At 38.3% G+C, this 26,212-nt stretch overlaps 1 protein-coding gene across 5 annotated transcripts; it reads right to left on the bottom strand.

Annotated features, from left to right (window-relative positions):
• Positions 1 to 1,508: 1,508 nt before the first annotated feature.
• On the bottom strand, positions 1,509 to 16,090 carry ASNS (asparagine synthetase (glutamine-hydrolyzing)). 5 transcript variants are annotated; one of them, XM_017658556.3, is made up of 13 exons: positions 15,935 to 16,090; positions 15,273 to 15,410; positions 12,748 to 13,019; positions 9,417 to 9,654; positions 8,282 to 8,467; positions 7,931 to 8,032; positions 7,358 to 7,485; positions 6,187 to 6,313; positions 4,418 to 4,524; positions 3,827 to 3,927; positions 2,646 to 2,727; positions 2,402 to 2,557; positions 1,509 to 1,857 (listed from the first exon to the last, which is right to left on the bottom strand). In XM_017658556.3, the coding sequence occupies exons 3-13, from the start codon at positions 12,994 to 12,996 to the stop codon at positions 1,648 to 1,650; spliced, it is 1,686 nt and encodes a 561-aa protein (XP_017514045.1). In that variant the 5' UTR covers positions 12,997 to 13,019; positions 15,273 to 15,410; positions 15,935 to 16,090; the 3' UTR covers positions 1,509 to 1,647. The 5 variants fall into 5 exon arrangements, with proteins under 5 accessions (XP_017514045.1, XP_017514055.1, XP_017514036.1 ...); XM_017658566.3 differs by having other exon boundaries at positions 12,748 to 13,039; positions 15,339 to 15,410; XM_017658547.3 differs by having other exon boundaries at positions 15,339 to 15,410.
• Between the last annotated feature and the right edge of the window lie 10,122 nt (positions 16,091 to 26,212).

Below are 26,212 nucleotides of genomic sequence, written 5' to 3'. Positions count from 1 at the left end.
GCCCTGCTAGTGCTGAGTCACCAATATCAGAAAGGTCCAGAAGACAGGCGTGGCCAGGACATGGCTGTTAAGTCATATGTACATGCCCCAGTGGCTACGGTTCCTTCAAACCTTCAATTTCAGTCACAGAAGAAAGACTAACTTCATACCATGTGCCAAGAACCTTATGGCGCTCTCTCACGAGTGTGAAATCCAGCGAGCTGCAGTTAGGGCTGATCTGCAAGACTGACTTGGCTGCTCTGAAACTGGCTGAACTGAGTTTCTGTACTGTCAAGATTTTGGATGGTATCTAAATATGCCAGATCTCATAAAATCTGGGGCCAAACCTACCATCAAAAACTGGCAGTTTGTGGTTTATGGCATACCTTAACCTTGCAGTCTATGGTGTAATCACTATCAGCTAAGTTTCCCAGGCATCCCTCCTGTCACTGAGCTTGGTGGGTGAGGCTGTCCCATTGAGCAGATATGCCTGGAACCACATCCTGTTAGGTTTAAGCAATTCAAGCACCTACAAATACAAGATCAGTGAGTCATCCAACATTAATTAATGACATTTCCTCAGCTTTTTAGAGACACTTTAAAATTGTAAGTAAGGCCTATAGCTAGCCTCAAACAACCCTCATCTTCCGATTTACCAGCTGAATTCCTGGCCTACTCACTCTTCTTATCAAGCATTCTTGTATTTACATGTGTACCAGTGGTTTCCTCCTCCAAAGTTCCTAATAACCAAAGACATCTTTGTAAAGTATTTTGAAATGCTGTCCCTAGGCAACCAATGGCATTCAAATGAAAATCTTCCACCTGTTCATTGATGGTTTCTTTGTTATACTTTCTTTCTCCCCAACAGAGGTTCAGAATGCTTTTTGCTTTTATCAGAAATGCTTGGCGTGAGCTGTTCCTCTAGAATAGGGCTTGGCTAACTATGGCCCATGGGCCACATGCAGCTTACTTCCAGTTTTTATAGTTTTGATAGAACACAGCTCTGCCCATCTGTTTGCATACTGTCTATGACTACTTTTGCACTACAACAGCAGAGTCAAAGAGTTTCAACAGAGGTCTGGAAGACCTAAAACATTTACTGTCTGGCCCTTCACACACAAAGTTTGCTGACCCCTGACCTAGAACAATAGTTCCAGAAATAATGTTGGCTCCATAGAAAAAAAAATGTAAATTATTACCTTATATAACAGAGCTGTCATGAACTCTTACAAAGGCCTCACCTCTCCAGAGCCTGCCTAGCCAGCTATTAGGAATGCAGAAAGAGCTAAGAAAGGGAAATCATGAGAACACACTACAGTGAGGCAAGGACTGTCATCAGGCCACGGAGGCACAAGGCCCACAAGTTTTCTAAAAGCAGCCCTGCCGGCCAAGTGCTTTGAGGTCTTGTAAACATCAGACTGTTTCCCCTTTTCCTAGCTCACACTCCACCTGACTGTGATACAGTAAAGGCTGCTCAGTTTCTCACTACCTCTAATGAAGGGAGATGTGAATATAAATGACTACAGCTGTACATCAGATTTAACTTTATTTTTTTATGCTCAAGCAAGCCTGGGTAGTTGACGCTTATTGTTCCCCTTTTTGGCCCCAAGTCCCTACCCTTCACAGCAAGAAGAAACGTTTACTTTCACTCTATAGCTTGGACAGTGCCTAAGCTTTGGCAGCTGACTTGTAATGGGTCAGAGTACGGGCAGAAGGGTCAGTGGCATTGATCCACCTGGGCATCCAATAATGGGTCAGCCAGTCAGCCCGGCCTGGGTAGTGGCGTTCAAAGATTTGACGGTAGTAATAGCCTTCTTTAGTTTTAGGAGTATTGAAGGGAAATTTCTGGGCTGCAGCTGCCATCATTGCATCATCAACCTATAAGAATAAGAGTATAAAAGCAAAGTAGTGTTTTAAAGAGCGTAGAAATACTTGTATATTTAACCTGACTTCAAAAGCCACCCCCCACAGAAAAAAAGGTATGAAAAATTGTAACTCTAAACTATATGGGACACCCGTTGAAATTACTCATCACTTAGGGAATGCCAAAATATCACAATATACATAGCTGTACTGACTTTTAAGGAACTCATATGCATATTCCTAATACCTGCTATCTCTGAATGTTCTATTCATTTATGCTTAATAATGTCTGGCACCCAGCAGGTACCCAAAAATGTATTAAAGGAAGGTCAGTGATGATTGGTAAGTCTCCCTTCTTTCAATTCTAGATTTATAATCCTAGACTCTATAATTCTTCATACTATTTAATTCTTACAAAATTCTTATGAAAGTATTGTTATAGGGAATCTTTCCTACAGACACCAAACTTTTATTTAAACTAAATGCAAAATGAAAAATAATCATTACACTCTGCATCCCAACTGTCCAATTCTAGAAAATACTCTTAAAAACATTATACCTGATGTTCAATGTATTCCTGTAAAATCCTGAACCAGGAATTCTTAACTGAGGTTATCCCATCACTGAAGGCTTCTTTGGGTCGCCAGAGAATCTCTTTAGGTATCAAATTGCTTTCCTCAAATGCCTCTCTCAGGAGATGTTTTTCTATTCCATTCTGACATGAAAATAAAAGGGGCCTAAGTAAAAGTTCCAAATATAACCAATATCAATGGGCAGTTTTTATCTTGAATTGATTCACCTACCTTGGGAATTCTCATATCTGGTGGTAGAGATAAGTAATAGGAAGAAAATCGATGATCCAGAAAGGGAACTCTCAGTTCAAGTCTTAGAAGGGAAAAGAAGAAACTCTAAATCAGAACAGGTATTTAGTGCCTGTCAGTTAAGATTCCTATTTGAAGTTTCCTGGCAACTCAACTAGCCTCTAAGTAACATTAAGATTATAAAGTTGTTTTCACAATCCTCTTGAGAGACCCACACTAATGCATGAATACAAAAATCTTCATTCAAAATACTAGTATTATCTCATCTAAGGAGTGAAATAAACTGTTTGAGAATAATTATTTTTATTTTCCCTTTGACAACAATTAAATGTGTATCTTAAAAAGCAGAAAAATTAGAATCATGAGTGACCAGATCATTACAAATGTACTTCGCCTAGACCTTTCTGGCTCAAAATTTTTCCTAGGTGAGATCATTTCTCATCCTATTAAAAATTATAGTGATAATTCAAATTTTTTTCCTGCCAGCTGATTAATAATTTACATACAATATTCAATATAAACCAGTGTTCCACAGTGTCTCATCAAAGGCCACATTATCTGTTTCCTGAATCCTGGTGACTAGTTAGGACAAGTGAATAACATAATAACCAAAGATTAAGTTTATTGAGATTTAGTATTCTTAATCCTGTATTTTATTATTTTCTAATCTAAGTGTGATTTGGTAGAAGCAATTAAAACATCTAATGTTGGTTATCATGTACAGTAAGAATCTTCAGTTCTACAACATGACCAGCAAAAAAGTGAAAACTTTAGCCAACCAGAAATGATACGAAAGAAACCTGGTTTCTCAATAATCTAATCCCACACAGGGTCACCACATCATCAAATAGGGCTCAGCAGGCGCTCAACACTTAGGACATGGAGGTATGCAATCCTTACTTCTCTTAAAGTAAAGAGAACTGCCTTCCCTTTCTGTTATTCAGGTTTCAATGGAATGTGGTTTTAGAGATGGAAACTTAGTCTGAAACAGCCCACAGGCCAGTCCTCTCACCATTACCACAATAGCACTTTGAATGAGAGGCTTCATTTTCACCATAAAAGTCATACTTCGAAATATACAGCCAACTAAAAGAAAATTAGCTAGTGAGCTGTTTGGTTTTATGAGGTTACTTTTACAATTGCTTCTTAAAATACTGAGTTACCCATGGGCAGCAGTAGTTCGATCTGCACGGAGAACATCAAACAAATAGAGTTCCTTCAGAAGCCTCTCGCTCTCCTCCTCGGCCTTTTCAGGAGAAGGAGCCTGTTTCACAGACAAGTAGCTGAAGTTAGAAAAACATCAACAGCTTCACTTTTGGCACACCGAACAGTTTTTATTTCTTACTCTTTCACATACTGTAACTCTAAAGGTAGGTAAGACAAAAAGCTAAACAAAGTTTAGGGAAGGGAGTAAATGCTTGGTAAAGCGTGCCTTCCCTCACACCAACACTGTTAGTGTTAGAACAAGTAAAATAGACACGCAGTGCAGTGACCGTAATACCATGGGGGAGTAAGAAATATCAGCAATATCATTCTCATGCTTACCAGTTCTGAAGAATGGAGATTATCTGACACTATTAAGACTTCTTTCTCCTCCCCCAAAATACAAAGTAGACACTATCAGATTTCTTTATATACCTTATGATACTCAAAAGTGTCACTGCTATAGTGAAAAGACAAACGATAGATAATAGTCAAATACTTCATACTTTTCTTAACCTAGCACCAATATCACTCCATTTCAGAATGCTTACCTTGTGAAAATATATGTAACCCTGAGTAAGTTCATCTGAACCTTCTCCAGAGAAAATCACCACGCTATCTGTGTTCTTCCGAATATACTTGGAAACTAAGTACATACCTTAAAATAAGAGACAATTTATTGTTAAAATCAACATAATTCTCTACCATAAATGCCTTTTATTTGGCTTTTGGAAACGACTGCCAGTTTAGCCATTAGATTGGACTCTGTATTAATACAAAGCGGTTTGCAAAATAACGACCTTTTATCTACAAGCTATTTATATGTACCATTTCATTGTACTGTTGCAATGAAATAGCCCCAAACCACTCCACAATGCGATCTATAGGATTTAAAGTTTTAATGCTTTTAGACTAAATGTGTCTACCTTAAAATTTTGATAAACTGAAAAACAACTCAACTATCTGAAAAGATTCACACTTTTCATATCAGTATCACTATACAAAAAATGAGAGTTGGAGTTTTGGTAGTTAAGTATTTTTTTTTTTAAGTTGGCTTTGTTTTCTTAATAACACTCCTCATCCACCAAATTTCACATACAGCTAAGAATACTATGTAAGTTCTTAAAAGATGCTCAGTGGTTCCTGCCCTGCATCCCTGTAAACCAGTATTTGTTCTTTACTGTTTTTTCATGAGTGCTTCCCTAGGGAGACTTTTTAGACATTTTTTCCTAATTGCCCCCTCAATGAAGTATTGTGGGTAAAATTGTAGTACTTCCAGAATATCTTGCCTGGCTTTGGTACAGATGCATATCAACAGGTGTTCAGAGGTGGAAAGAAGTATGGCTTTAGTGCATTTGCATCTTTCCTCAAGGGTGGAGACGTTCATCTCCACATCAATGGGTAATTACCTGGGCAAAAGAGGACGTATCTGCGCCTGAAAAGTGAGGGGTTTTGCTGCTCCTTGAGCAGGAAAGAGAGAAGGGCCTGGACTGCAGTTTTGTAAGCAATAAACAGATTTTAAACTTTATTTCTCCCTTTGACTGATTTTGGTTTTTAGAGGTATTTTGTCCTGGGATTTCCTCTCCCTGGACTTACAAGTATGAATCCCAGATATACTGTATATGTGGTTCCATATACAGGGCCATAAACAACTATAATCCCTAAGATGTTTTTGCCCTCCAAGAACCAAATCTTGCTCCTGAGTGGGTGATATCACCCATGTTACTAGAACATGATTTCTCATGCTCTGAACTTTGCAATGGAGTCCTATTCAATTCAGAAGCTCTTAAAAGAGAGGCATATCAAAGCAAGGATCATATTAAAGGCCAACAACATTAGATTAGTCTGATTTGGAGTATACTTCTGATCTTGGTATGTATCCACAGGGTAAAACTAGTATTGCTTGCTGGGCAGTAACAGTTACTGATTGATAAGTCATAGGATGGAATATTTACCACTATATCTAAAACAAGTATTCTTTACAGAAAATTACTTACAATGTAGACATATTTCCTTATGTAGTCCAAGAAACTACACAGAGACATGGGGGAGGAGAGTACAGAAAATATGTATCTACTATTTGGAAAAATAAAAATGGTAATACCATAAATATGGAAGTTTATGCATTTATTGTTCCTTTCACTCCGAAAGAGATTCCAGGAATTCTTAAATGGTCTTGTCTTAAATAATTGCTGACATAGAAATTTTAGTTGCATTAATTCTTGAGTATTGTTTTCCAGACTGTCGCTTAGAATAATAGTTTCTAAACCTTATACTTTTTCAGTATGAAAAATCTTTTGGATATCTTAAAATAATTTACCTACTGAAGCACGAACTGTTGTAATGTCATAAGTTTCTAGAGAAAATATGACTTCATCCAGGACCTGAATGCCTTCCTCGGAGTTAAAGAGAACTTCATGGTGTTCACTCCCAATGTGATTTGCCACCTGATTATATACAGAAATATCCATATACTTGTTATTTAAAGAAATAACTATCCTTGATAATGAAAAATGTCAGTCGTTCACAACACGTAATTAACAGTAGTGGAAAAACAACCTAGGCAAAATAAGGGGAAATGACTGTCCATTCTACCACATACGACCACCCTGCCCCGTCCCAGTGAGGCTCCCTTGCCTCCGTCAGTCTCTGCCCTACACTTGACTACCAACACACAGATCTCCCATCCACTATTCCCACTACAAGACTTCAACCTAACCGAACAAAGGCTTCCTTCCAACCCCACATGCACCTATTTTACAGGACCCACCTCATCTGTTTCGGGTCCAACGCGGTCCTGCTGTAACCTTGGTCTCCTTTTGGCCCTCCTGCCATGCCTACTGTTACAGCTACAAGTGATTCCCAAATAAAATGGCCCCTCCCTTCATTCTGTTCTCTTTGGCTCTTTTGGGTTTGCTCAGCACCAATGAAGAGGCTCTTCCTCATGCATTCTGTGTAAGTTCTTTCAGAGCAGTGACAAGGGCTCCTGCACACTGAGTATGTATAAGGTCCCACCTGACCACAGTCCTAGACACAGCATTTTATTAAAAACAACAGCTAACATTCACTGAGTACTCACTACCTGCTAGGTCCTATCTTATGCACTTTATTTGAATCATATCATTTTCACCTCAAACCTACGCCATAGTAGATGCTGCTACTCCCATCACATAAGTGAGGAATTGTTTGGTGGAGCCAGGTTTGAAATTGGCAGTCAGGCTCCAAAGCCTGCCCTATTAATAGAATTATTATAGAGTTTTTGTGAGGACTGCATAGGCCTCCGTAGATACAAGTACCCCGAGTGCTTCTATCTGTACCCCGAGTGTACAGGACAGTTGAAATTCAACAGGCATTTCATTTCATTTTAAAATATTTAAAACAATTAACTGAGTCAATATAGGAGCAAAAGATAAGATAAAATAAAATCAGTAATTGATGATTCTAAAAACAAGTCTGCCTTAATTAAACAAAGGGTAGAGATAGTGTCTTACCTTTCTAGCAGCCAGTAAATCAGGACTGTCTTCCATGCCAATTGCAAATGTCTGCAGAGGGTATTGTACATGGGCCTCTTTCAGGTGCTTCAAAAGGGTGGCAGCCACCAAACTGGAATCTAAGCCCCCTATAAGGAAGCAGGAAGTGTGCTGGTTATCTGCCTTGAATAAGAGAGTACAGGAATATAAACCATATCTGTTCAAGCACCAAGATTCAAGTTTTACCGTATAAAATTTCCAAGTTGTGTGAATTGAAATCAACTTTAATAAGAAGAAAATCTAACATACTACCTGTGATAATGGTAACAGTATTTGAATTCATTAAAAATCACTATACACACAATTCTAAAGAATGTTTACTAGCTCACTTAACACCAACCATATAATTATAGTGTAACTTTAAGTTGTTGTACTACTGTGACTACTGATTGCAACCTACAGAAAACTTTTTGATCCTATAATGGAGGAAAGATGAAATCAATGCTTTATAGTCAGAACCTCAGGGATACCTACAAGTCATTTAACTTAAACAAATATGCCCTAAATGTAATTAGGTGTTTTAACAGACTTCACCTGATAAAAGGCAGCCAATCCGTCTGTCCGTCATCAAACGTTTCTTAATGGCATTGTCAAAAAGGACCCGGAGGTTGCTCTTAACAGTTTCCATCTCAAAACCTATTAACACATAAAGTAAATGAAATAGCTCCTGAAATGCTTGGACTGAATTATTTATTGAAATGATGTGCATAATCATCTACATGATGGCATTTGCTCAGATGTGGAGTTTGCCAAATTCCGGTGTGTCACCTCCAAATTAAATAGGAAACAGGTCTTCAAGCTTAAATCATTCCAACGATGTGACAGTATCACTTTTTTTACTTTGGGAGAGAAAGGTAGAAAATAGGTGGGTGTTTGCTTTATTACCTGGAAACAGTTTCTCCACACTGTCATAGAGGACATGCAGAGGCTCATCTCTACAGTGATGATATTTAACCATTTCCACCGATGCAACTTTGCCATTGGGCTTTAAATCCAAAACTTCATAGTGTCCTGGAAGAAAAGGCTCCACTTTCAAAAAAGGTGTTGTGGAGTGCTTCAAGTTAACAAGACCTACAAATTTAAAAAGATATATTTATTCAAGATATATCTCATAGAACTTTCACAATTAGTTAATATTCTCTAAAGGCCTGCTTATTTTCCCTTTTTAATACAAATATATGTATAAATATATTTATATTTTATTTTATAGGCATAAAAATAAGACAAAAAATTTAATCAGCCAAAACCCTACCATCTCTTCAGAGATAATAATGTACTACAGAGATGTACAGCAAAATTACACTGATTTCTAGTAATTCAAAGCAGAAAGAAAATCTCCAGTGTTCTATTTCTTCTTCCTAGCTGGAATTTCTGATCAAAACAATCTATTTATATATAAAAAAAAGATACTTTTATTTAGCAAAGAGATGGACTTGAAACATCCTGGCAGTCATTTCTTTGTTGTCACTGATGTATTTTAAGAAAATAGCCATAGTTCCCAGTACTTTGACAAACAAAATTATCCACTATGAGGTACTTTAAAGTCAGATATGAAGAAGTCTATCTACCCCTTAACTAGTTATTATATACTGTACAAGTTAAACAGTATAATCTAAATTTCTTTAGTAAGTTCTTATAAAGACATCACCATGATCTCTAATACAAAATCAATTTTTTGTTGTAAATAAGAACAGCCTATCTGAATACTCATTATGATTTACAACTTGAGTTTAACCCAGTAATCTGTGTGATGCTGAATTCAAAGGCCAGATTGGACCCAGATCCCATCACTAGCTAGCCAACTGCAAGGCAGCCACACAAGAATAAGGCATCATTAGAAGTTTTAAGCAGGGAGTAGAATAAGTAGCTTTTGACAGGTATTCTAAAAGTACTGAGAAATTTAATCACTTGATAAGTTTTGGATTGCTCCATGGGATTTGCAAATATGATCTAGAAGAAAACTAAATCAGGATAATAATGAACATGTATAGAAAAATTCTATCATTAATTCTATCATTACCTTTTGCTTCTGAACACACAGCCAAAAATCCATCCTCTGTCATGCCTTTAAACAAAGGTCTGACTCCATAGGTATCTCTGCCCAGGAACACTTTCTTATTGGCAGTGTCCAGTAAAATAAATGCAAATACTCCATCCAACATACAAATAGTTTGCTCAATTCCCCCTTTGTCATAAAGATGAAGGATTATCTCACCATCCACTTTGGTCTGGTATTCAAATTCAAAGTGGTGTTGCATCTTATAGAAGCAATAACAAAATATAAAATATTAGAATTCTTGTGCATTCAGTAATAATTTTTATTGCAAGGTTGCTTTAATATTTTTGTGCCCTACAATTATTTCATCATCTTTCAGTGATTTAGAAAAGTCAGGTCATTATCAAAATACAATTTACTTGAACTCACAATTGTGCAAATTCTTTACAACATAAAGTTAAACCTGTGAAATTTTAGTTGCATTCTGACAAACAAAATGCAGAGGCAATAAACCAGACAGTAACAGGTGAAGGAATAGAAATGCCTATTAGATATATACATATACACTGTGTTTTTGTAATGCATGTATATTTATATGTATATGTAAGTTCAGCAAATACATTGCCCCCAGTTGCCACTAAAAATATATCAAGTTGACACTAAAAATATATCTTTTATAACCATGATATTTTGGTTTGGTATGTAGTACAAACTGAGGTTTTTCCTGTTCAGCCTCAAAGACCTACCTATGAAAATAGAAAGTAAAAGGACAAACATATTTGGCTCTATTCCTGACAAATAAATTATGCCATCACAATGACAGACACATGGTCCAAACAAAGCTGCTAGACCCAAACACTCAGTCCTTCCACCTCTGCAGTGGCATTAAGGCTACTTCTCATTGATAGACAAAATGATAAAGGGGCTTCCAGAGTCCGGACGCCCCAAAGGAACAGCAAGGAGCCCATCAGCACCCCAGCATACAGAGCTGAAATGGTGTGATTAAGTTATGCCCTAACTCTATGGCTCTCCATTGCCACTGGAAAATTGAGGGTGAAAGGTCCTTGGTATTTCTTCACACTTACTCAAATTTTTGGCTGACAATAGTGAGAGAGGTGGTTCGCATACACAGATTTGAGTGGAAATACTGGATAAGTTTAAACATTTAAACCATGTTTTGAAATTTCAAAAAGTAAATTTGCATGTTTATATATGTATGATCTATAAACATGCTTCAAAATCTTGTGCTCTTTGTAATTTGTGAAACTTTTGCCTATAAGCTCTCACAGAACTGTCCAAAAATGGGCTTTGGTGGTCTCCAGTGATGACAAAGCCACCTCCTGTTCAACTCGCTGTGCTCTGTGATACTATCTGGGATGATCTTGTCACTAGCAGGAGGGGTTTGGAAACAGTCTTTCACTGACCTTTCTGGGCTTAAGTATCTGAAGGATAAATGACTCTAAAGCAATCATTAAATTTATTGAATTCAGCAATAGATTCCCAAATCTGACCTCCATCACCTCATCATCACTGTTCTTTGGCCTAAATCTGGCAGTTTAATTTATTGGTTAACGATTTATATGTACTAATTTTTTCTCTCCTGAAACCCAGTTAGAAAAAAGCCCTCATATCTTGCCACCACCCAGAAATCATGCGACCATTTGACTTGTTATTCTTATGTATGTGGTACTAATTTAGCTCAGTAAGAAAGGATTTTTAACCGCTCCCCTTATCTATCCCACTAGCATGAAATTGAATTCTAACCCTTTCTGTTCACCCTTTCATTTACAAGTACCTAGAAAAATGATGCCTGGTGTGTAATAAGCCTTGAATAAGTGTATGAAAAGAATCTGCTGAATAACTATAAAATCTTCTCAAACGTGAAGCCTAGAGAGTGTTCCTATAAGCAGACAACAAACAATGGCAAAGCTATTATTCAGAGATAAGAATGTCTGGAAGGGGCTAGAATATACGGCACCAGGGAATGAGAGGCACATATCAAGTAGGCTCAAAAACCACTGAGAAACATCAATATAATGTCTGAACCTTGAATGAAATCTGGCTTAAACCAAAACAAGAAACAGCTATAATGATATTCGTGGGACACTAGAAGAAATTAAATATGAGCTGAATATTATATGGTATTATGGATTCTTAGGTTTAGTAATAGCATTGGTGTTAGACAGAAGAATGATTCAGCCAAAAAATGAATGTGTGTGTGTATACAGAGAGAGAAACAAATATGGCAAAACATGAACATTATTCAATCCATGTGTTCATTGTTTTGTTCTTTTCTGTATGTCTGAAATTTTCAAAACTAGAAGTTGGGGAGAAGGGTAGCAAACAAAAAATTAGTTGCAAATTTCAGCTTAAAAGTTTCTTATGAAACACTAGCCAAATAATTCTGGATTGGAAGGGTCTCAGTAAATTTGGCTTCCTTGGGGCAAATTCCCATCCTGAGAGTAAGCTTTCACCAGATTAGAAAGCTGTTCCAATGTTAATGCTGCTGAAAGTCTTACTCCATTGCATCTGGCCACCTTTCTGTCTTTTGGATCCGATTAAGTATGCAAGAACAATACAATCTTAAGGGCACTGTTATATAAAAACTAGATACGATCACCTCCAAAGTATTAACTATTTCTGCCTTAAAATCCTCAAATCTCACTGCTTTTGGAATGATATTCTACCACATTACCAAGTCCTGCTTGATCTAGTCCTGCCTACTTTCTCAACCCAACCTTGCCTACCTGCCCCACCTGACCCCAACCTGTTCACTTATGACAATCCCAAGGTTACTTCCTGCTTCAGGGCTTCTACACACACTATTCCCTCTGTATCACATGTTCTTCTCAGTCCTCCTAGCTGATCCTTGTCTGTTAGATTTCAGTTCCAGTGTCAACTCCTCAGAAGGCCTTCTCTGACCACCCTTACTGGAATTGGATCTCCCACATCCATCAGCTCCATATTCATTTTTTCAGAATGCCTATTATATGTATAATGAATTTTTTGTCTTCACTCAACAGAATAAGCTCCATTAGGGTGTAGACCTGCCTCATATTTACTACTGTATGCCCAGTGCCTAACACAGAGCCTAGCACAGGCCCCTTGATGTTCAAATTCATAATAGGAAGAAAAAAAGATTCTATAAGTTCAAGAACTTGAATTGTAATCCCCATTTTATTATTATTTTTTGGTGATCAAGTCATTTCACTTCTTTATGCATCAGTGCCCTGTCTATATAATTAGAGCAAATGAGATAATAAACACTGACGTATTGTACAAAATAAACAAAATGATTACGATCGACTAGCTCTGCTTAATCATGTCCAGAGATCTTCTGGCTTCATTTGGTTACCTTCTTATGGTTGTAGATTTCACCATTGTAACAGAGCCACAAATAAGGATATTTCTTCAGTCGAATTGGCTGCATTCCAAACAGCTGGTCGACCACCGCCAACCGGTGAAATCCAAAGCAGCAGTTGGTGTATCCATTGACATTCTCAAAGCGAAATGCATCTGGACCCCTGTGTGCAATCTTCATAGCACTCAGACACTGAACAGAAAGGCAGTCATCACTGCCAAAGAGGGCCCAAATCCCACACATGGTACAATGGAGTTACAGGCTCTCTATGGAGAGAAAAGCAGACCTGTTAAATATTCAATATCCAGTCCAAGTTGTATTTAATCTTGATTCTAAAAACTTGAATAAACCACTTCAAATACTGAAATACAAACAACTTATCCACAGCAATTTTCCATTAGACTGACAGGCACACAGAAGTAGAGAATGATTTAATTTACTTATATAATCAGAAAAGATGGATGACCTTTATATCCAGACAATTTTACCAACTCAGAACCCAGACAAAGCCTGCATCTCTCACTTTAGGATTTAATTAGCTACAACTGGCAGTGCTCATGCTATATTCTAGGTCTCTATCTACATTTACTTCCAAGACACAAATACACATGCTGGCTGGCTGCAACCTAGCCAGAGAACACAGACCCACTCTCTCCATACTAGAATCTCAAAAGCTCTAAAAAAATCCAAAAAAACTCTCCAGATTACTACAGTCTCTTCTTGAGTCTCCTTGACAATTAATGTCATCTCTTTACTTATACTAACTGCACACAGAATATACATAGTAGAAAAGAACATCATACATACTGCTAAAGTGTGATATTAAGATATACAGCTATTATAAGCATTTCAACTCCCAGCTTACATCTAAGTGATTCATTCAAATGTGATAAAAGAAAATCTTGAGAAAAAAAGAAAGCAATCTTATCTGATGTCAGACATCATCCTGCAAAAAATAACAACAAAAAAAACATTTTGATAGAGATACAAAATGTTCAGCATCAAAATGTCCTAAGTGACAAAAACAAGTATTTTTGTCTTAAAGCTGCCTCAGTCATTAAGAAAGCAAAATAGGTGGGACATACACAGTGACAACACCTCTGAAAAACAACCTGGCTAATCCCTGTAGGCCAAGAAACAAATACATAATTCCTACAAATGTTAATTAACTATGCAATTTAATATTTCTGACTGTGAAATAAAGGCTGTTTTATTTAGATGCTGCCAGCTCAAAACAATTATTTTACCAAAATATCTGCAACTTGGAAACTATTTTGGTGTTTTTTAAATGCAACTGTGCAGCAAATGCCTAGATAATTTGGGATAAAAACCGTTAAGAAAATATATATATATTCAAGTTACATCAATCACTTTAAACAATCCTCTGAGGACATTTCATTTGTATTTAAATGAACCAAAGCTTTGTTTGGTCTTTTAATGAGACCAGATCAAATTAATGGAGAATGGTATAACTCAAACCACTTGGAAATAATCACATAGTCTGTGTGGTCCTTTCAATGCACTTGACCAAATTGCTTATAGAAAGATATTTACTTTGAGATTTAGTGGGAAAATTCACTAAATTTTAAGTGAGATGATGATTGGGAAGCCATCCACCTTTGACTCTGTACCAATTAAAAGAAAGTGCTTTTAAAATCACTTGAGGTCATTAGATAATCATTTACCTAATCTTCTGTGCTGCTGCTTGGTAAATCCCATTATTATGCCTGCTATAGGAAACACACACTAAGCACTAAATAAGGGCTGAAAGAGGGCAAACAAATTTTTGTGAAGCACACTTATTTCTCCAGCAGGAAAAATCAAATTAAAACTATCACCTATTATTTTTATTGGAATCAGTCTTACCTGCAAAGTTCCTATTTGCAATGCATTTCCTACCACTACTACTTATTCCCAGTAATTTTTCATACTTTCTTATAAACATCTAGAGCAGATCTGTCCAAAAGAAATGTGAGCCACATATGTAATTCTAAATATGAGTAACCCCATTAAAAAAGTAAAGAGAAAATGGTGAAAATAACTTTAAAATACACTTTACTTAACACAATGTACCCAAAACAGTATCATTTCAACATGTAATCAATATAAAAAATCAGCGAGGTATTTTACATGGCTTTAAATTGTCAACATGCAGTGTATTTTACACTAACTGTACATCTCAATTCAGATTACCTGGCAGTTGCAGTGCTCAACAGTCACATGCAGCTAGTTGCTAACATATTGGACAGTGTTGTTTCAGTGCATTTAATATCTAAGTTACTTATTAACTAGTTAAATTTTACCACATCACTTTATTTTTACATTAAGATTTCCGCAACGAACTCCTGGAGAGTCCAAAATCTAAATTAACTAATCTTACAGTAATGCAATCAATGACAAAAGAGTTATCAGTACTGTTAAATTATTAGTCAAGCACCTGGGACAATGAACAGTGGAGAAATAACTAGGTTATGGATGGAGAAGAAAACTGTCCATTTATTCAAAATAGTAACATTAACCTGAATCAGCCCTATGGAATAGACAGCTGAGAAAAGGCTTGCCAGTTCTTTTGCCTTTTTCCATACCGTGCCGCCTGCCGCCCTGAAGAGATTTCTTGGTAGGGTTGGCTCAGCAGGTCACTTGTTGAGTCTTGCAGGCTACAGAGATGGGGAAGGGGTGGTTGGGTGAAGGGGGAGCAGAAATGGGCGGGTAATACAGACCACCCCCAAAGCCGAGACCAACAACTCTGAAGACCCTCCCTCCTGGGCCAGGACCAAGCCACCGCGTAGCCACCTAACTCCCCACCGCACTGAGGCCACGTGCACCCTCAGGTCCATATGGTGTAGGGCTCCGAACTGCGAACATATCCAGAGGCTCTGATGCAATACAATAAAAAATAATATTCACAGGAGCCGACTTAGGCCTCAGCCAGGCCTCCTCACCTCTGCCCTCTGCCCTTCACTCGGTTCCCGTCTCCGGAACCGCGACAGAGCTCTTTCCTCCCCAGTTTGCTCCCAGGGGCGCAAAAATAGGCCCCGCCCCCTTCATCCGACAGGAATCGCCCAGTCCCGGGCCCCAGAATCGCCTCTGCCCAGGCTGCTGGTCGGGCTGCGGCACATCCTCCCGCCTCGGCAGCACCGGGCACGCCGGGAGGGCGCGGCGCTGGTCGGGGGCGGTTTACCTGGGGGATCAGGCGGGTCGGCTGGGCCGCAGCCTCCAGCGGGAGCTGCAGACGGCGGGCGGAGCAGCGGGTCTCCTCTCACTTTACATCAGCGTGGGTCTTGTAAGACGTGCGGGAAGTTTCATCATGTCTGTAAGAACCAACCAGTGCGCAGGGGCGTGGCCGCCGTGGACACCTTGGAGGGAGGCGGAGCAGCGAGCAAGGAGAAACTACTTCCAGCTCCTTAAAGTGTTAGTGCACATGCTGAAGGGTAGCTTCAGAGGTCTGCTCCGGTGCCCCTTTGACACCCAGGCTTACCATACTTGCTGTTCTGACAGTTAGAGGTCCTTTTGTGCTTAGAGAAATCATTACCAAATTGACTGCGGTACGCCCTGCCGCATGTCTTCCTCTTAACCTTTATGGCAAATCTTTAGGACTATGGGTATCCCCAACTTTTGAAACGTTGGCTTTATCCCATATCACTTTTACGAAAGACCTACATTAGTACCTGTTTTCGCTCACCAAAAGAAATCCGAAGAGGAATTTTGCTTTTAGTTAAAAAAGTAAAAAGCCAATTGAGCATTTGGTGTTTTTCAGCCAACAATTACAGAGGCAGCCCGCACTTGAGCAGCCATAATGGCGCCACCAAGCTCATTTCTTGGGAACTACACTTAGCATGTAATTACCGGAAGTCAGGAGCTTTGAGCTGTGTCTGTAAGCATCTGTGCTTTATCTCAATTTATTTTGTGCATCCATAAGCATGATATGCCCAAAGTTATCAGAAAGACCAAAGAGAGGTTGTTTTGGTGGGTATGGGAATGCTCAAAAAATTTCCATGTAAATCTGGTAATTGCTGCTTTGACTTATGCCATTTTAACTTAAAAGTTTTCATAGGAACACTCTACTTTCTGACAGTGGGGAAAACCTGTTCTTTAGTTTCTCCTTACTACTAAGATAGCGTCTGATACATAGTTGTGGATATACAAATATTTGCTAACTAAGTAGTGAGGCAAATGGGACTAGCTGAAAGGGTATCTTCCTTTTATCAAATGCAAGGTAGATTTTTCTTTATGCTCTCCTACCTTAGGTGGAGTTAAATTTCCCCTTCCTTCAGATATACAGCTCAGTGTATTTGTATTTTGTAATGAATAACCATCAATATTGTGATGTGGTTGTACTTTAGTTCTACTGGAGTGTCACCTTTTTTGTTGTTGATTCTTCACCTTTTGAGTTCCAGTATCAGTTCAGTGGAATTCCACTAGGTAGGTTCTCAAATGTGTATTCAAGTCAATTCAATTCAATTCCTCAGTGCATTTGGTCACTGGCAAATTTCATTTTCAGGAAAGGACTGTTTCAATCTGTATTTTACTAACTACTTACATTACCATAGGTATGTCCTTTTCATTCTTTTTTCCAGAAGTGATCACCGTATAGAGATGGATGCCAACAAGTCTCATGTTGAGATGCTTCCTGGCCACTCCACACAGTGGGCAATTGTCCTTTCTTCTTTATTCTGGGCCATTCACCCTCAGTGCCCTAGCTCTAAAATCACTTGTTGGTCAGCACCATGTAAGGGGCTTACAGATCAAACAAGGTGGAGGACACTACATCCCCAGAATTCTCCTTAGGACAGGAGAGGTGTCAGTGTTGGAGAAGTATTGTCCAATCTCAGGGTGAGCTTGCAAGGGCACAGGCCCTTTGCACAAGCCATTTGCTGCAGAGGTCTTTGCTACATGACTCCAGAAGCAGCATACCAGGTTCAAACTCCATTACTCACTGTCTCTGCAACCTCAAGCAATCAGGCAAGTTTTTAACCTCTTATATCTTGATTCTTTCACCTGTGTAATCAGGCATAATGATGGTAGTTCCACTCCAGGATTGTTGTAAGAATGAAATGAGTTTTTATGTAAAGCAAGCAGAACATGTGTAGCACATAGTAACAGAATGCAAGTGATCCCATTTTATGTCTTACTAACCCACTAATCCTCACCCTTCCTTTGAATCTCAGTTTAAGTGTCACTTCCTCAGGGAAACTCCCCACCTTGCTTTGCACAGCCCCCAAGCAGGGAAATTAATTTGTTCTCATCCCCACAATATCAATCTATCTCATCAAAACTCAAAATAACCTTGCAATCTGGATATTTTTACATTAGCCCCAGTTAGACGTAAAGTACTCAAATTCACACACTGGATACTTGTAGATCCAGGATGTGAAATCAAGTGTGTCTGGATCCACAGGCTATTCTCTTCTCACCACCTTTTGCGTGTAACTTAAATAGAAGAAGAGCTGGGATGTACATGGAGACACTGACAGAAGAGCAAAAGGCTGACACAGCCCTTCTTATTTTTACCAAACATGAGTTATTTCTTTTCAAAATTATATATATTTTCTTTTCCAGATTTCATTCTATATGGGAGCATTACCCAAAATTAGACTTTTTCCTATTTATTATCAGCACTAAGAGTTTGAAAGGGGAGACTCCATTTTAAAGGTACTCCCTTGTCCTTGGTACTGATTCTGCCTTCAAATGTATTATGCAGTATGGGGAAAAACTTGTCTTCAAAAGCAGATGTTTGTTTAGGGCCTAAAATTTCTTTCTAAAATCTAAGTCAAGTTTACACATGAAGCCAAAATAGATCAGTACTCCCTAGACATATTAAGTATGAAGAATTCTTTTAGAATTGCAAAAATGGTTTTCTTGACCTGACCCCACAAGAAAATATGTGCTTTTAGTATCCCTTTGATAGAGAAAATATATCACTATGATAAGCAAAACAAGGTGCATAGCACTCTTAAATAAATTTATATTTTATTAGTCATATCAGCATCAAAATAAATTGAGAAATAGTAAAATTACATGAGCGAGGCATACTAAAATGAGACTACAGTCAATGATTGTAAAGTATACAAGTTTGATATCCCCATACAATACATTCTTAACTAGTTCAAAAATCACCATGAATATAAATTTCCTAAGCACAGATCATGCAGTGGACACTTAGTAGCAGACCAACAAGAGCAAAGATGAGAGATGATTAATTACTTCCCTGAAGTTTTCAGAATCAAACAGATGCTGCTATATTCTAATCTACATGACATCTCTTAAACCCAAGAACAACCTGGGAAAGGAAGTCTTCTATCCACATTTTACAAATGTAAACATAAAACCCAGAGAAGTCGAGGGATTTAGCCAAATACACACAGCATGATTAAATCATAAAGAAATGAGTCATAAGCTGTTACAAATCCAGACATGACCACCCTGTCCATGGTGTGAAAGACAGATACTTGATATGAGATTGAGTGTGGTTGCTGAATATCTTCCACTTGTCCCTCCAGAGCCACTCCATCCTTCTCCACCTCACTCTGTGCTCTGTCTCCCTTGCCCTCCTCTTCTGATTGGACTGTCCTAAGGGAGACCCTCCAAGGAGACGCAGAGGGTGGCCCGGAGAAGTCTCAGGGTATTTCTTCCCTTGGCAGTCTTACTACAAAACTTGTCTCCTGAAGGCCACAGATCCTGTCACTTGGTCCTCTCTATATCTCCTTCTCTTCACATACTGGAACTTGTCTTTCCTCTTCCCCTTCATGCCTGGCCTTAGGGCACTGAACCATCTTGCTTTTCCTGAACCCCACCCACACTTCTGTAATCCACTGAGTTTGTCATCAGTCTCCTACCAGAATCCTACCCAAAACACTGACCTAGGTTATAACTGAGGGTGCCATGGATTTAACTAGAATGGATAATGATTCATATCCTCTCAATTATTAGACACAAATAACAACTAAATTGTGTTGGCTTATTTTCTCACATCGTAACCTACCCTTGTATTGAAACCTCACTCTAAAAGCAACCTGGAAGCATTTAAAATTCTTTGGCCTGAGTTACTGAAGAAGCAGAATAAAATCCTCCTCTGTCAAGTAACCCTTTAGGCTAGTTCCCCATCCCAAAAATGTAATTGACAACGCAAGATTGCACTTGTTCAGTCCTGACAGTGTAATTAAAATAAAGTCTTTCAAGTTCTTTTAATAGCAGCTAAATTAGTTTCACTCAAATTGTTTTTGTAGGAAGAACATCTTCTAGAATTAAAAAAATATATGGTAATTAGACCACCACTGATGGTAGCTATCCTTTGGTATTCATTGACTAAAAAAAATGTACATAATAATGAAAAACTTCACTGATTTTAACACTTTAATATATAGTTACATTTTATTCAATCCAGCAGTATACCTTTGACAAATTAATATTTGTTGATTAAAGTATGTTTATTAATTCTAAAGACAATGCTATAAAACCATTCAGATTTGCCAACCCCTGTTAATGACTCCAAAGCTACCCAGATGCCTATGACCCATGTATCAGGTAACACTGAAGTAGAGTTCCAACTAGTTTACAAGCCCATCTCATCGCACCCCCCAAAGCAGAGAAAGCTTCCAGAGCAGGCCAAAAGGTTCACACTTTCCTAAACACTAGATGAGTTATCCGCAATTGCACCACCTTTGGATCCCAGTAACCAGGGCTCTTGATCTGGGCCCCACACTAGAGCTTTCCACTGGCCATGAACTTACCCACTCAGGGAGGAATTCAGGATGCCACCTGCATGGGCAAGCTCTCAAGGTGCAAGATAAAGTTAGAGAGGGACAAATGGAACTGGAGCTTCCATCTGAACTCTCTCCCCGTCCACAAGTGTTAGCTGCAGGCCTTTTCAGCAACCTACAATTCTGTACCTATGCTATTTGACCTAATTTTTATGATCCTTTTTATCAGGTGTTGAAATGCAATTTGAAGTAGGACTTCTCATCATTACAGCTACTCTACCACCTATTTCTCTTATAATTTCATAGAAATTCCCCTGATGCCTACATTTATATCAGCAGATTAAACAATAATATGGAAAATCCATAAAGTCCCAAATTCCAGAAAAATTAGTCTATCCTGATGCTGTCTGTCACTCTAGGATCTGTTACTCAGCCTTAGTAAAAAAAAAAGGGGGAATATTAACATGGGTTGTGTACATATGTGTTCTTTTTTTTTAGATAATTATTTTTTATTGAAGGGTAGTTGACACACAGTATTACATTAGTTTCAGGTGTACAACACACTGATTGAACATTTGTATACATGATAATTCTAGGTACCAGCTATGACCATATCAAGTTACAATATTTTGACTATATTCCTTATGCTATACATTACATCCCTGCTACTTATTTATTTTACAATTGGAAGTGTGTACATTTTTTTTTTTTTTTTTTGGTGAGTGCATCTCTCCTATTTATTGATCAAATGGTTGTTAACAACAGTAAAATTCTGTATAGGGGACTCAATGTCCAATGTATAATCATTAATCCACCCCAGGCCTAATTTTCGTCAGTCTCCAATCTTCCGAAGCATAACAAACAAGTTCTTACATGGAGAACAAATTCTTACATAGTGAATAAGTTACATGGTGAATAGTACAAGGGCAGTCATCACAGAAACTTCCGGTTTTGCTCATGCATTATGAACTATAAACACTCAGTTCAAATATGAATATTCGTTTGATTTTTATACTTAATTTATATGTGGATACCACATTTCTCTCTTAATTATTATTATTTTTAATAAAATGCTGAAGTGGTAGGTAGATACAAGATAAAGGTAGAAAACAGTTTAGTGTTGTAAGAGAGCAAATGTAGATGATCAGGTGTGTGCCTGTAGACTATGTGTTAATCCAAGCTAGACAAGGGCAATAAAACATCCACGGATGCAGCAGATTTCTTTCAGAACGGGGGGTGGGGGGGAGGTTCTAAGCCTCACCTCTGTTGATCCCCAATTTCTCACCTGATGGCCCCCCTGCGACTGTGCCTGTCTTAGGTTGTTCCTCCCTTGAGGAATCTTACCTGTCTCTGGCTAACCAGTCATCTTCCGGGGCCATATAGGGAAATGTAAAGTTGGTAAGTGAGAGAGAAGCCTTATTGTTGAAAGGGTTAGTTTTTTACTTCTTTGCATATTTATGCCCTGTGGCTTCTATGCCCAGCATTTGTCTTGAGGTATCTTTACCACTTGGAAGAATTGTGATACACGGTAAATTTGATATGAGGCACGAATTCTATTTAGGGGTTGTAATTAGGAAGGAAGAAGAAAAGCTATAGAAGTAGCAGGCAGAAGAAAACATGGGAAGATTTATTATTTCTTTGACATATCTTCTTGTAGAGTAACTTCAGCATGTATAGGTTTTAAACTACTAATTAAATTGCGCACACACATAAACATAATAGGAGTACAGTTACATAACCAAAGTATACCTATAATTACCAGCCATCTCCAGTGAAACCAAGAAAACCAGTTAGGCACCTTAGGCATTTGTGAAAACATATCTATGATATGGTGGATATTGTCCAACTGAACTTGAACAGTCTGAAAGAAATCAGACAAATTAAAACAACCCATTCCTGGGGACTGTTCACATCCCATATGTTCTCTTAACAGTAAATAGTCTGTAGTTGTAAGATTTTGGAGTGCTACAATTTGCACTTCTCCTAATTCTTGGTTGAGTTCCAACAGTGTAGATCCAGTCAAATTTGTTGTTTTACTGTATGCACAGTCCAGCTTAGATATCTCCTTCTTCATTCCCATGGCTAGTCCAGGAACTGGTGGGATGAGTGCATCTACAGCTGTAGCAGCGTGTGGATCTTTGTTGGGGTTTTTTGATGGTCATCTTCTGGCATGAGTCTTCCAGAGAGTGCTGATGTTGGAAGTTCTTTTCCATATTGTATCTTAGTTCATTTTTGGGATAGGCAAATTAGGCTTTGATCCTCTATATAAGCACAAACAAATCCTTTGCCTACCCTTTTATTATGCCCTTTATACCATTGTGTAGAACTCATTGGAGGTCACCACACAGGAACTGCTTTTTTTTTTTTTTTGTTATCATTAATCTACACTTACATGATGAATATTATGTTTACCAGGCTCTCCCCTATACCAGGTCCCCCCCTATAAACCCCTTTACAGTCACTGTCCATCAGTATAGCAAAATGTTGTACAATCACTACTTGTCTTCTCTGTGTTGTACAGCCCTACCCTTTCTCCCACCCCACCATGCATGTTAATCTTAATACACCCCTTCTTCTACTCCCTCCTTGTCCCTCCCTACCCACCCATCCTCCCCAGTCCCTTTCCCTTTGGTACCTGTTAGTCCATTCTTGAGTTCTGTGATTCTGCTGCTGTTTTGTTCCTTCAGTTTTTCCTTTGTTCTTATACTTCACAGATGAGTGAAATCATTTGGTATTTCTCTTTCTCTGCTTGGCTTATATCACTGAACATAATACCCTCCAGCTCCATCCATGTTGCTGCAAATGTTAGGATTTTCCCTCTTCTTATGGCTGAGTAGTATTCCATTGTGTATATGTACCACATCTTCTTTATCCATTCATCTACCGATGGACATTTAGGTTGCTTCCAATTCTTGGCTATTGTAAATAGTGCTGCAATAAACATAGGGGTGCATCTGTCTTTCTCAAACTTGATTGCTGCATTCTTAGGGTAAATTCCTAGGGGTGGAATTCCTGGGTCAATGGTAAGTCTGTTTTGAGCATTTTGATGTACCTCCATACTGCTTTCCACAATGGTTGAACTAATTTACATTCCCACCAGCAGTGTAGGAGGGTTCCCCTTTCTCCACAGCCTCGCCAACATTTGTTGTTGTTTGTCTTTTGTATGGCAGCCATCCTTACTGGTGTGAGGTTGTACCTCATTGTAGTTTTAATTTGCATTTCTCTGATAATTAGCAATGTGGAGCATCTTTTCATGTGTCTGTTGGCCATCTGTATTTCTTTTTTAGAGAACTGTCTGTTCAGTTCCTCTGCCCATTTTTTAATTGGGTTATTCGTTTTTTGTTTGTTGAGGCATGTGAGCTCTTTATATATTCTGGACGTCAAGCCTTTATCAGATCTGTCATTTTCAAATATATTATCCCAGACTGTAGGGTTCCTTTTTGTTCTATTGATGGTGTCTTTTGCTGTACAGAAGCTTTTCAGCTTAATATAGTCCCACTTGTTCATTTTTGCTGTTGTTTTCCTTGCCCGGGGAGATATGTTCAAGAAGAGGTTACTCATGTTTATGTCTAAGAGGTATTTTGCCTATGTTTTTTTTCCAAGAGTTTAGTGGTTTCATGACTTACATTCAGGTCTATGATCCATTTTGAGTTTACTTTTGTATATGGGGTTAGGCAATGGCCCAGTTTCATTCTCCTACATGTAGCTGTCCAGTTTTGCCAGCACCATCTGTTGAAGAGACTGTCATTTCGCCATTGTATGTCCATGGCTCCTTTATCAAATATTAATTGACCATATATGTCTGGGTTAATGTCTGGGTTCTCTAGTCTTTTCCATTGGTCTGTGGCTCTGTTCTTGTGCCAGTACCAAATTGTCTTGATTACTATGGCTTTATAGTAGAGCTTGAAGTTGGGGAGTGAGATCCACCCTACTTTATTCTTCTTTCTCAGGATTGCTTTGGCTATTTGGAGTCTTTGGTGTTTCCATATGAATTTTTGAATTATTTGTTCCAGTTCATTGAAGAATGGTGCTGGCAGTTTCAAATCTGTATATTTGATTGCATCAAATCTGTATATTGCTTTGGGCAGGATGGCCATTTTGACGATATTAATTCTTCCTAGCCACGAGCATGGGATGTGTTTCCATCTGTTAGTGTCCCCTTTAATTTCTCTTAAGAGTGACTTGTAGTTTTCAGAGTATAAGTCTTTCACTTCCTTGGTTAGGTTTATTCCTAGGTATTTTTTTTTATGCAATTGTGAATGTTGTTTTCCTGATTTCTCTTTCTGTTGGCTCCTTGTTAGTGTATAGGAAAGCCACAGATTTCTGTGTGTTGATTTTGTATCCTGCAACTTTGCTGTATTCCGATATCAGTTCTAGTGGTTTTGGGGTGGAGTCTTTAGGGTTTTTTATATACAGTATCATGTCATCTGCAAATAGAGACAGTTTAACTTCTTCTTTACCAATCTGGATTCCTTGTATTTCTTTGTTTTGTCTAATTGCCATGGCTAGGACCTCCAGTACTATATTAAATAACAGTGGGGAGAGTGGGCATCCCTATCTAGTTCCCGATCTCAGAGGAAAAGCTTTCAGCTTCTTGCCGTTCAATATAATGTTGGCTGTGGGTTTATCATAGATGGCCTTTATTATGTTGAGGTACTTGCCCTCTATTCCCATTATGCTGAGAGTTTTAATCATGAATGGATGTTGAACTTTGTCAAATGCTTTTTCAGCATCTATGGAGATGATCATGTGGATTTTGTCTTTCTTTTTGTTGATGTGGTGGATGATGTTGATGGACTTTCGAATGTTGTACCATACTTGCATCCCTGGGATGAATCCCACTTGTTCATGGTGTATGATCCTTCAGATGTATTTTTGAATTCGGTTTCCTAATATTTTGTTAAGTATTTTTGCATCTACATTCATCAGGGATATTGGTGTGTAGTTTTCTTTTTTGGTGGGGTCTTTCCCTGGTTTTGGTAATAGGATGATGTTGGCTTCATAGAATGAGTTTGGGAGTATTCCCTCCTCTTCTATTTTTTGGAAAACTTTAAGGAGAATGGGTATTATGTCTTCTCTGTATGTCTGATAAAATTCCGAGGTAAATCCATCAGGCCCAGGGGTTTTGTTCTTTGGTAGTTTTTTGATTACTGCTTCAATTTCATTGCTGGTAATTGGTCTGTTTAGATTTACTGTTTCCTTCTGGGTCAGTCTTGGAAGATTGTATTTTTCTAGGAAGTTGTCCATTTCTCCTAGGTTTCCCAGCTTGTTAGCATATAGGTTTTCATAGTACTCTCTAATAATTCTTTGTATTTCTGTGGGGTCCGTCGTGATTTTTCTTTTCTTGTTTCTGATTCTGTTGATTTGTGTTGACTCTCTTTTCCTCTTAATAAGTCTGGCTAGAGGCTTATCTATTTTGTTTATTTTCTTGAAGAACCAGCTCTTGGTTTCATTGATTTTTGCTATTGTTTTATTCTTCTTAATTTTATTTATTTCCTCTCTGATCTTTATTATGTCCCTCCTTCTGCTGACCTTAGGCCTCATTTGTTCTTCTTTTTCCAACTTCAGTTATTGTGACATTAGACCATTTATTTGGGATTGTTCTTCCTTCTTTAAGTATGCCTGGATTGCTATATACTTTCCTCTTAAGACTGCTTTTGCTGTATCCCACAGTAGTTGGGGCTTTGTGTTGTTGTTGTCGTTTGTTTCCATGTATTTCTGGATCTCCATTTTGATTTGGTCATTGATCCACTGATTAT

Source organism: Manis javanica, chromosome 6 (genome assembly GCF_040802235.1).
Source record: "Manis javanica isolate MJ-LG chromosome 6, MJ_LKY, whole genome shotgun sequence".
NCBI classification, from domain to species: Eukaryota; Metazoa; Chordata; class Mammalia; order Pholidota; family Manidae; genus Manis; species Manis javanica.
Note: the sequence above shows the minus strand (reverse complement) of the source record. Positions and strands in the feature narration are given on the sequence as shown.

Bases quoted from the DNA above. Each gene is read 5' to 3' on its own strand.
- ASNS (XM_017658556.3), bottom strand. From the start codon at position 12,996: ATGTGTGGGATTTGGGCCCTCTTTGGCAGTGATGACTGCCTTTCTGTT. The intron at 9,655-12,747 runs GTAACCAAATGA...TGCTTCTATAAG, and splicing joins AAATCTACAACCATAAGAAG to ATGCAACACCACTTTGAATT. The intron at 6,314-7,357 runs GTAAGACACTAT...GTATATAATCAG, and splicing joins ATTTACTGGCTGCTAGAAAG to GTGGCAAATCACATTGGGAG.